Raw genomic sequence first — 11,741 nt, 5'->3', positions numbered from 1 at the left:
TTGTTTATTGGAATGTTGAAGAACTCGGTCAATTTAGAAATAATTATTTCATCCTCTTTGTGGAGAGGAATTTCAAATAGGGAAAAAACCTACTCATGACATTATGCTGGAGATAGATTAATTCATCTGAGCAGACTGTACGTACATTTGGCGTCTGGGTTGGAGACGCCAAGACATCGGATGCAGTTTCTGTGCACTGTGAACCCCGGTTGATTCTCGCCTATTGATTGTATCATAGTAACAGCGTACTGGATATTCTTTTTCTACTAAATTTCTCGAAAAATTCAGCCAAGAAACGAAAGTTACGAGGGAAACTAAAATATAAGTAAGTATAACTGTCGTGAAGTTAATAACTATCGTCGAAGACATTGGCGCGCAAGCCTTTGATGTGTTGCTATTCAAGATTTGTTTCTACAGTTTATAAAAGGATCCATTGCGAACATTTATCGTCTTAATACATCGAATTACAGTTTCACCGATCATTTTTAACGATAAATTCAAATTAAAATACGTACCACCATCTTTTCGTAGCAGTTTTATATTAAATATATTAATCGAATTTTCAAACCGAAGTGTGTAAAAAGAGTTTTGTGTACCTCTGAATTTTTAGGTAAAAAATGACACCAGAAGGGTATACGCGCGTTTATGTCGGCGGATTAAACGAAAGCATTAAAAAGGAAGATCTCCAGACAGAATTCGAAAAGTACGGCAAGCTTAACAAAGTTTGGGTTGCATTTAACCCACCAGGTTTTGCATTTATCGAATTTTTAAATATGAACGAGGCAGAGCTTGCTTGCAGCAGTATGAATGGCACAGAGATTATGGGTGCTAAGTTGAGGGTGGAAATTTCACGGGGTAGAGGTCGTGGTGGAGGTAGGGGTGGTATGGGAGGATTCAGAGGAAGTCGAGGTGGTGCAGCTAGGGGCTATGGGTCTGCTGCCTCCATTGCATTCAATTACAGAGGAAATAATATGTATGCAGATTATGGAGGTTATTATGCAGGCAAGGGTGGTGGAAGTAGGAGTAGAGACTACTACGGCGAAGATTATATGACCAATCGTGCCAGTGGGTATGTTACGCGAGATGGATATACACAAGATGTCTATAATAGCGGAGATCCAAATGCTGATTATTATACCAACAAAGGCACTGGCACATCGAGGTATCGAAGTCGTTCCCCAGCTGGTCGTGGCAGGTATTAATAATACCCAGTCCTTGTAAAATGATCTTAAGTTATATCGTGTTTACATGAATTCAATGAAGTCAGTCTTGTTCAATGAATTGTCCAAAGACATAACAGTGACAATTGATTTGTCTATACTAGTAACAAAAACAAACATTTGGTCATATTTAAACAAGTGTAAAAATTCCAGGGGATGAGTACTCAGTATCTAAATGATAAATATATATTGAAACTTAAATCTACAATGATTGTTAGCACAGAAAATGTGCATACACATAAAAAAAAAGATAGTTGCATGATAATATTACCAATTGGCACTGAATAAATCTCTTGCATGTGCAAATATATTGTGCAATCTGTAAATTACAGTTAATGAAAGTTATCGGCCAGACGAAGGCGAAAATTATGTGACATTCTATTTTGCACTTCCATGTTCACAGTCATCGTCATCTTCGTGAATGCACATAAAAGATCTACACCGCATTGCCAATCTGAACTGCGGGCCAATCAGCTGCCCACCCTGATGACTACATTTCTATCCAATCTACGCAGCGACCTGTATATAGACAAGAACTACCATTGCAGATCAAGTTGTGCAATACCATTTGTATAGTATACTTTAGTTCTACAGTTTGTAATCGTTTTCAGAAACATTACCCATTACTCACCAACAAAAGCGTTACTGCAAACTTTATATAACATGAAATTGAATCGCGAACGAAATTTGAATCAAGCTATAACGAATCGTAGTCTAAAGTATTTATATACGCAACTTTTATTTTATTTAAATCTGGGGTATTACATATATTTTATAGTTTTGAATAAGTTTTTTTTACGTATATATTATTTTTTTTGTGTACTTTTTTAAGGTTCTTATTATAAAGGAACTGGAGAAAATATAGCGAAAAGAAGTTTAACGTACATCATGAGAAAATAAGATTCTTCATAACTAATATTTTTTTTTTTATTAACATTTAATCGTCTATAACTTTTTATCGTCCATTATAGATACGTATATTATTTAATGGATAGTGATAATACTATTTAAAAAATGAAAAAATTACAAGGAAAATGCCAATTTTAGCCAAATGCACACTACTGCTCGTATATATTGAACTGTGCAACTTTGCCTTACGAATTTTTATATGCCATGCAAAATTAAGATTTAAAAAGCTGCAAAATTGATTCGTTAAGTATAATTTAATCGTAACTAAATCATGGCCTTGGAGTATATGTGCAGAAATAGTATTGCATTTGGAAACTTTGGAGTATTTACTGCTATGGATACTTCACTGAAAGGATAAGGAAATTGCGGTAATAATGTTTTGCCATTGCTGTAAATGATGTGGAATTGGATATCTATTAAATGATTTGCTCTCACTACTCTCCGCCACCCTGCCTGCCTGCTCTTGCCTACTTTTTTAGAATTTTCAATACTTACCGATTTCTTCTTATTCATATTGATAAAAGAGAAAGAGATGACCATTCGCAATAACTACAAAGTATAAACAGTGGTTGCTAAATTATCGAAGGTTTATGTATGCTGGTAGATAGCATTTCGTGGATATGGAAAAAAGTTTAAGTGTAGATTTTTATACATTTTTATCCTCTATTAATAATTTTTGATTATGTGAAGAACACATTATAAACGTAAGTATTACGGTATAAATATGAAAAGAGAAGCTCTAAAAGTTTCTAATAAGAGATATTTTAATATTAACAGTATAACCAAATAATATTACGTTGAAATGAATTTAATCATCTTATCATATTTTTATATCAATTATACTGTTAATATTAATGATAATTTGTTATAAAAATTAATAAATGCAAATCGTTTATTTCTTATATACATAATTTTAAGCTTAGCATTATTTTATACTAGCTAATAAATTTGATCTGCGTTCGGTATTTTGAAATAGCGCTCTAATTAATTGTTTAACCTGGGGTGCTGTAAATTCTCGCGCGAGTGGTCCTTTACCGTTATCCCATCTTACTTCGATTTCTTTCAGTGATGCACCCAGAACTTGAATCAGTTCTAAAAATTTCTCCCACTTTCTAACATGTTGATGAATCTTTTGATGAACCTGAAAGCACACCATTGTTCTTAATATTATCGACAGAAAGCAATATCATTCCAGTTTAATTTCACAGGAACTTTTCATTATGAAATTCCTAATGAAATAGTATTTTAGTAGATTAATTTTGATGTAACCTTTTTATATAAATTAATCCATAATAAAAGTTTTTAAAATATTAAGTTATATATCTTTTCGACGTAAACTTACCGGGAATATTTGTGGTGCACGCTTAACGATCATATTAAATAATGTTACCAATTCGGTAGCAACATCAGCGGGAATGTCTTCAACAGATATCACTCTGATTATTAAGTCTTCGACCATTGAATTCATAATGCATCCTAAAATATTATTAAATTATTAATCAACTAAATACTAAGAAATATAGAAGACAAAAATTATGCACTAACCTACAGCTCTACAGTAAATATTCACAGGTAACACATCTACCCAAACTGTTTTTAATAATTCCAGCTGTCTAATGCACTGTCTCATTGCACGTTCAGTACTGGGATGTAATTCGGAAGTTTGACCCAAAGCGGATAAACCTTATTTTAAAATAAATCATTGAAATTACTTGTTACTTAAAAAATGTATAGATACTATTGTACAGGTACTAACCAGATTCTTTGAGAATATCAAAAATAATATTTCGTTGGTACTTCATGTGCTCTAAAAAGCAGGATGATCCGACATCTCTCAATACCAATACTTGATCCGCGAAAGTTAAATTAAGATTATGCAAGGATTCTGGTAATTTGTCCCTATACTCGTGTCCCAATGTGAGCAGGTGATGCGCGAGATACATGCAATTGTTATGAAACATAGCTACATAAAAAGTATACAAATATAAATCATTAATATTATAAGAAAAAGGTTGTCTTCATTTATACATACTATACATTAAATTATTAGTTTCTTACCGACTTGCTGCGGTATTGTTTCTAAAAATTTTCGGTGGTGTTCAGGTACCAATCCTGCGTACATTTCAAAAACATTTCTACAAGTATAAAATAGCTGTATAGCGCAGGTATCCGAACTATTACAAGCTTCATCCAAGATGTATCTCGCGAGATTTAATGTTTCTCTCGCGCTGGTGCTAAAATATAATTTCCAATATAAGTTTCTTTTAACTTGATTGAAAAGTTTGGGAATTATTGCAATACCTTATTTGACATTTAGGAAGCTGAAACGTATCGTCACTTAATTTTTTATACGCCTTTATCTCGTTATAATCGTATGTATCTTCTGGGAATTCAAGTGGCTTCTAAAATATCAATAAAAAACGTATAATTTATGTCACACTGTATTCTATTATATTACGATATCTCAAAATAAACTTACCTGCGGCTCGTATGTAATGCAATCATGTAAATCTTTCTTCATAATGGTTCGCGCTTTCGCTAATAAATCCTGACAAATTTTTCTTATTAATAGCTTATCAATATTCTTCGTATATTCCGATAAAAAGAGTTGATCATTTGTAATAAAACCTAAAATATTAAATGTTGATTGTTATAATTATACCTGGCAGTAAAAAAATAAAAAAGAACTTACAAATTTCCTACCAATTTTGACCAAGAAATACTGAAAATCATTGATAGCTTGAACAATGGGTGTGAAATTTTTCAAGTCGGCGCTCGATGTTGGCGTAATTCGCGAAATGCAATCATCCTTTAACGATGTTGATAATCGTTCGAGTAGATGAGGTTGTATTTCTTTCAGGAATGTTCGGTCATCGTGTATTGTAAATTGAAAATGTTGATAAAGAAATTTAAACAATAATTCCAAATTGTAGAGTACACTTTTGTAACCGGGTAATTTCTTTTTGTTTAATATTTCGACGGTGAACAATTTTTCGTCAATTACATATACAGAACAATCATCATTGATAATCGGACTAATCATGTGATTCATAAGCGTCACTGAGAATTTATGCAGATGACTCGAAAGATTATCGATACGGTGCAAACCCTGAATTAAATCCTGCATGTCGTCCACCTCATTTTTTACGTTCAATGTTACAGTCTTTGCGTCTTTATCGTCGACACCAGTCCAACATATTCGCTCGTACAATAACGATGACGTATCGGACAAAAATGAAGTATACAGATTTAAATATTCTTCTTCGATCGCCGTGTAAATATCAAGATCGCGTAAATCCGTTTGCGGATTATATAAAATGGTCTGCATGTGGCATAATGTTTCAGCCGCATCCACGTATCGTTTTTCTTCTTGGTAATTTTTTACAGATTTTATGCATTCATGTAGAGTTAAGAGTTGATTAGAAAGTTGTAACATTACGTTTGATTCCTTTAACGCTTGAGAGAGAGTTTTTAATTCTTTCGTAGAACCAGATAATTCTATCTTAACCTGGAATAAATGATGATAAAACTAGTTATGCTTTACACAGAGCTTTCGAAGATTACATTTACTAAGCGTACCTGAGTATCTATCTTCTTTTGCAATGCATTCATTTCTTCGAGTAATTTTTCTCCCTTCGATACCAAATGCTGATCTTTTGTGAGTTTCGACGTAAACTCGACATAATTATCATCCATAAAATCTTTGACATCGTATTTTAATTTCGTTATTTCTTTCTGTATTTCTGATATCTTTTCATGTAAATTAACTTTTTCCAATTTTCCTGCTCGGAAGAGCAAACAGCACGTTTGAAATTTTCGTAAATGGCATGTTCTTTATTTTAGTAATGTAAATAAAAAATAGACAACTATTCACATAGGATAATATATGAATCAATAATATTTTCGTATCTTTTATTTAGATGTTTTTATGATAAATTTTATACTTCAATGAAAAATATCAATTACATTCGAATATATTAATTTGTATACATACCCGCTGTGATCAGTACATCAGTTAAAAACGATGTCATTTTGATAGGATATTTTCGTATATTTATCACAATTAAAAACCAGCTCTAATCACCTCACTATTAAGTTAGCCTTAAGTATGATCACCTCATGTTTGTACACTAATATCTATACAATAATAAATGGTAAAAAATGGAATATGCTACACTGCACCAGTTTACACTCTATCACAGGTTAGCGCAGTGCAGCTGTTGGTAGTTGCATTACGTTTATCAGAGCGACATCTCTCTCCGTTAGGTAGCGCCATCATGCGATCATCGTTCACCATTTTACGTCTTTCGAAATCGTTCGTTTGAAAAAGTAGCAAATCTGCAAAAACTTTTCGCTTGTAATCTAAAGAAAATGTTTATTACATATACGTGTTTTAAATTTCTTAATGTAATAAGTAATAATGTAATATGAAACATCGTGTAACCTGCGTTAGTTCAGATAATACTGTGGAATGTTAAAATTTTTTAGCGTTTCACGTTTCAAACGATCGATATTTTGTACATGAAGCTTTGAATGAAAGAACTTAAAAAATCTAAGTAAAATATTTCGTAGCTAGCAGAATAAAACGTATGATGCGGATATTAACAATATTATCGATCGAAATGTATTTGCAAATTGATGTGTATTTATGTACCCAAGTTAGTAAAATAATACGTGGTTATATCGTACTCTGCTTTTTTCCTTAGATAAATTATATATGTTAACGTGGCTAAACTTTATACTATTAAAATTCATACAGAATAATTCATACAACTTACATAATATATTATGTAGATATTAAGAATATTATCATTCAAACTAATATGTATATATTATATTATGTATATTATATTTATATATTTGAGTTAATAAAATAATATACGTATATATTATATTTTCTTCGCGATTCCTCTCAAACGAGTAACTTTATACAATTCGAAATTCATACAAAACAAGGCAATATAATAGATACAATGAATCCAAGTGGATGTTAAAGTCACGAAACGCCATAGACAAAGACAGGTTCTCCCAAGAGTAACTCACCTGTTTCACAACCTGCGTGACGTATTATACCGCATCGTGTCACGTGACAAGCTTTACCTTCCAACATTCATAGGTGGTAGTAGTAATAATATTATAGTGGTTTATGGTAAGTATGGTAGTGGGCAGTGGGCCTAGGGAACGACGCGAGGTAAGGCGCGATTACTGGAAAGACAGCAGGAATATAACGAGTCGAGAGCCAGTCAAACCGCGCCCAACGTGACGCCAGGTGATTATCTTGTAGCAACGAAACTCCTTTCTGCGACATACATACGTTTCGTTATACATATACCTTATAGATCACAGAAAATCCTACGATACCATCGAACGATTGTTTTTTCGAGCGTAACGAAATTCGAACGTACATCGTGTAGCAGTCTATTAAGAAATACATGGTGTGAAGTGTGACTTAAAGTGATATACGAAGATTTAGTGGTGAAAAGATTTTCTCATCGTATTGGTCGGATGCATGAGAATGAACGGCATCTTTCTGATCGTGGTTGGCGAAGAGTTTGACGAAGGGAGAGTAACGGCAGCGATGGAAACGAGTCGCCACAGTCGAGCTCCGATCTCTCGCGCGTGAAGGAGCACACCGAGAGAGGAAAGGTTAACGCTCGAATTTAAAATACAGTGCACTTTTCTGCGTTTGCGTACTGGTTCCGGCATTGGAGTGCTCGATTTCGATCGTGATTTACGGATTTCAATTGAGCACGTCCGTTGAAACTCCGTGATTTCGATGAACTTAATTAAAATATATTTCCATGAAATTAAATCAATTCTGTCAATGAATTTTAAAGATAATTTATAACATCGAAATATACAATGAGTAAGAAGATTCCAAATACCCGAAGAACGTGATCGATTGTAGTGACAATTGGAAATTTATCTTAAATAATGTAATATACATGGTAATACCTTGTCGTGGCTCTTTACGAACGCCGAGAATGACATATTGATAGTAATCAACGGCGGCATCGGCGTAATGACTACGGTCAGTGAAAGTATAGTAGAATTTGATTACGCGTTACATGGATCGAATCATCGCGTGACGCATCCTAGTATCGTGATAAATAACGAAGATCTATAAAACGGAATCTGTGCCAAACATAGAAAATTCCTATATTCTTATTATCGTTATCTCTTTTTAAAAACCGGGGCATGTTTATTTATCGAAATGTCGCAACAAGTGTCACCAAGGTGTAACGAAGTTTCTAAACGAAACACCGAAGAATATAGAAGTTCAGGAACTGCTGTCGTTCATAAAATTAGCGATAGTGACTATTACAAAGTGAAATTATAAGTAAAGTATCGTTGGAGAAAAATTCAAATTATAATTAAAAAGAAAGACTCCTGAAAGTGCATACGCGAAAGAAAATGCGTATTCTGTGTTTGCTACTGACATTTCTGACTGTTTACGGACAGTCGGACGAAGGCTACGATCAATCTTCTATTTATTATACCGAGCCAACTTTCATCAACGCGAGTAATAGCAATGCCAATGGTGGTTTGTCGGAGTTGCACGGTGGTCATATTGTCCGAGGCCAGAGATTATTCGAAAGATCGAAGAGCCCTTATCTGGTGCGCGAAGATTTGTTCGTGGAACGCGAGGGCGAGCTAGTGATAGAACCGGGGGTAGAGATCCGGTTTGGTCCCATGATCGGAATCACGGTTCGTGGTATCATAACTGCAAAGGTAATACTTAAAAAAACGGTACAATACTAAGTTTATCCCTGCTACGTTCATTCGGCCATTTTCGTCCCAGTTATATTTTTCTAGCGTTAAAAAAATATCTCCGCGCGTACTTTGGACGAAATATGAAAAAATTTCCTCTTGGTACGCATGATTATTCGTTTCGATCTTATTGAAATGCAAATCTTGTTGAGATACGAATAAAATATTTTAGAAAACGTAAGGGAGTATAATAAAAATAGTTGGAGATATTGCCCGAGACATATTTGGTCATAGGATAAACATCGATGTTTGCCGATTAACAATTTTCATAAGAATAGAATAAATTTCCGCGAGAAAAGGAAAGGAGGGAAGTGTTATAAGGTAACTTAAACGAATAAATTGCAGAGATTACAAAAAAAAAGAAAAAAAAATGAATTAGAAATAAGAACGCGAACCATCGTCATAAACGTTCATGTAGATATGAATAAACTAACGTTGAATGAACGTGAGTCATCCAGACATACGATTGTGCACGTGTTACTGTTGTTGTTACGAACATGCCAGAAGTGACGGATGGCAATAATTCAAATTCCCAGAAAATTTTACGACTATACTTCCAGTTAGATTTCGCCATAACACGCAAGAAGGCCCGTCTTTACGATCCTCTGAGAGCTTATTCTTGTAATTGGTACTCTGCTTCTCTCTCTCTCTCTTTCTCTCTCTCTTAATAATAATTTTTCTTCGTGATTGTAACATTTCCTGACTAAACCAAGATAAACGTAGAGTTACTCGGAATCGATACTATGGAATTGATAAGCGATAAGAAGCTACAGCTACGTTTTTCATACATCGGCCTACATACTGATGATTCAGATTCACAGAAGACGTATACTACGTAAACGCTAGTTATTCATTTTTACGTATCTCTTTTATTAAATGATCGTACGATATCTGTGTCTGTCGATTTTTTAAAAAACAAAACATAGAATTATATCTTTTACTTTCATAAATTAAAGCAATATAAACTTTGCTAAAAAGATTTTTGTCTTTTTCAGACTTTGATCTTCACCGCGAATCGTGTAACGCTTGTAGACAAATTGTAAGAATTAATTTACTACTCTTAACGTTTAATGGAAAGTATCGTTAATCCATCGTGAAGTCTTCTGTCGTAAACTACTACAATTGCTATTATTATTATTATGGAATCAAAAGAGGAATCGATAAACACAGTTATACAGAAACGAAAAATAGAGAAAAGCCGCAGATATAACACACCTGACGTAACGGAAATGAAACAACGCGTAAAAATATAGAGATTCCTAAACGAAGAATTTATTACGTCCGATAGATTGGCAATCGGTAACACGAGACGCGTCGATTTTTCTTTTAAGAATTGCATTATACGCCTTCGTATAAGGAAATCTTATCCCCGAGGAATAGGTTCCCGTGGTAATTCTACACGTATACGTTTTAAATTTGTCTTTCCGGTACAATTAGAATCCGCTTGACTCTCGAATACCCCTTAAGATCGTTTCGCCTCTTGTTACGCGCTACTTAGCTCCGGTTCGTTCGAACGTTGCTTCTTTTGGCTCCTTTCCGGAAGAGCAACGGTTGTCGGTAGAAGGTTTCACGATTTACAAATAACGAGGAATAATTAACGGCGTAACTGTTCGTCGTTCCGGGGGACAAACTCGAAAGTAAAGTTAAAACTTGCAAAACCGAACGGATCGTAGAAGAGGAGCACGATATTGATTCAGACATATCCAAATTTCTTCTCGATATTCTTTCGTTTATTTCAGATTTAAATTTATTCGATCTCTTGTCGTGTACTTTCAAATTATCGAATATAATATCATATCTAAGAACTTTGAAAGGAAAATTGACCGATGCGAAAGAAAATTAAGAATCTTGTAATTATTTTATGCTGGGCATAGTTTGATGTTAGTTCAAGCTAAGTTTAAAGAAACTACGACAGTTTCTCTTAGAGTATTAAAAATCTGCTTGATTGCTACCAACTAGAGCGATATCGGAGGGCAAAAATACGAAAACTGCGGCGAAGCTAGCTTTCGGTGAAAGAAAAAGCACGGAAAAGGGAATTGAGACGAGGGGATAGAATGTCTCTGTCAAAGGACTGTGAATGACCGGAAATTCCAGAAACACGCGAGCTGAGCTGATTGTTAGTTTATTCGCATCACGTAGCGGCAACGCACAGATCGAGCTCGTTGCGACCACTCGTTGGGTATATGCGTACACGGGCTGTTGCACAGAATGGATATTATTAATATTCCGGTAGTCGGGGAACGAATACTTTCCCATTGGAAGAGACTTGTTTCCAATCTGATTAGGTATCTTATCTTCTTTTTGAATTTTTTGTCTTTTTCCACAGATAAGCATCTAGATAGGGCTTCAAGGATGGTTTCGGTAGACACTGAAATTTTGCAGACGTCCCGTATTATAAATTAGTTCTATAAGATAAATATTTAGTACCTATACAGATCTACTCCCAGACTGCGAATTTTTATGCGAATTCATACTTTCGCAAAAAAAAAAGAAAAAGAAAAAGAAAAAATACGATTGAAATAGACAGAAATTTGGGTTTATCTATTGAGCGTTATAAAGATCACCGCGTTTTGGATATTTTACGTGCATGATGGCTCGATGCAAGAACCACCAACGATTTGCACTCAAAGATACGTTAAAAAGTTCGTGCTCAAACAATTTCTGATACAGAAGCCCCTGCCGTTTCAAATTTCTTTCCTAATGCGAAAAAGCCGAATTACAGTTTACGCTATTTGCGTTTTGTATCGATACATAGAATTTGAAATTGTAGTTTTTTATATAGAGTATACAATTGTTTACAAACTCGACGCCGGGTTTAATTCATTTTTACGAAAATATTAC

At 34.2% G+C, this 11,741-nt stretch overlaps 3 protein-coding genes across 3 annotated transcripts in view; 2 read left to right on the top strand and 1 right to left on the bottom strand.

Annotated features, from left to right (window-relative positions):
* Positions 1–98: 98 nt before the first annotated feature.
* Rsf1 (Repressor splicing factor 1) lies at positions 99–2,566 on the top strand. The gene is made up of 3 exons (XM_069116510.1): positions 99–325; positions 611–1,195; positions 1,624–2,566. Exons 2-3 carry the CDS (start codon positions 618–620, stop codon positions 1,649–1,651), a joined length of 606 nt encoding a protein of 201 aa, XP_068972611.1. The 5' UTR covers positions 99–325; positions 611–617; the 3' UTR covers positions 1,652–2,566.
* Positions 2,139–11,741, bottom strand: part of Zw10 (Zeste-white 10 kinetochore protein) — a 24,496-nt gene continuing 14,893 nt past the window's right edge. The window contains exons 2-11 of the mRNA XM_069116498.1: positions 6,124–6,467; positions 5,709–5,911; positions 4,833–5,637; positions 4,609–4,757; positions 4,431–4,531; positions 4,188–4,363; positions 3,886–4,092; positions 3,675–3,812; positions 3,472–3,605; positions 2,139–3,270 (exon numbers count right to left, since the gene is read on the bottom strand). Coding sequence (XP_068972599.1) covers positions 3,055–3,270; positions 3,472–3,605; positions 3,675–3,812; positions 3,886–4,092; positions 4,188–4,363; positions 4,431–4,531; positions 4,609–4,757; positions 4,833–5,637; positions 5,709–5,911; positions 6,124–6,160 — 2,166 coding nt within the window. The 5' untranslated portion in view covers positions 6,161–6,467 and the 3' untranslated portion in view covers positions 2,139–3,054. The remainder of the gene's footprint in view (positions 3,271–3,471; positions 3,606–3,674; positions 3,813–3,885; positions 4,093–4,187; positions 4,364–4,430; positions 4,532–4,608; positions 4,758–4,832; positions 5,638–5,708; positions 5,912–6,123; positions 6,468–11,741) is intronic.
* bark (C-type lectin domain-containing protein bark beetle) overlaps positions 8,305–11,741 on the top strand; it is a 16,485-nt gene continuing 13,048 nt past the window's right edge. Inside the window, exon 1 of the mRNA XM_069116490.1 lies at positions 8,305–8,861. Within this exon, the coding sequence (XP_068972591.1) occupies positions 8,544–8,861 (318 nt within the window). The 5' untranslated portion in view covers positions 8,305–8,543. The remainder of the gene's footprint in view (positions 8,862–11,741) is intronic.

This window comes from Bombus flavifrons, chromosome 7 (genome assembly GCF_040668555.2).
Source record: "Bombus flavifrons isolate JBK064 chromosome 7, iyBomFlav1_principal, whole genome shotgun sequence".
Classification (NCBI taxonomy): Eukaryota; Metazoa; Arthropoda; class Insecta; order Hymenoptera; family Apidae; genus Bombus; species Bombus flavifrons.
This window is presented reverse-complemented; position numbering and strand designations above follow the sequence as displayed.

Excerpts from the sequence above, each read along its gene's own strand:
- Rsf1 (XM_069116510.1), top strand. The coding sequence starts at position 618 with ATGACACCAGAAGGGTATACGCGCGTTTATGTCGGCGGATTAAACGAA. Across the intron at positions 1,196-1,623 it reads TCCCCAGCTGGTCGTGGCAG|TCATCGTCATCTTCGTGAAT; the intron begins GTATTAATAATA and ends CCATGTTCACAG.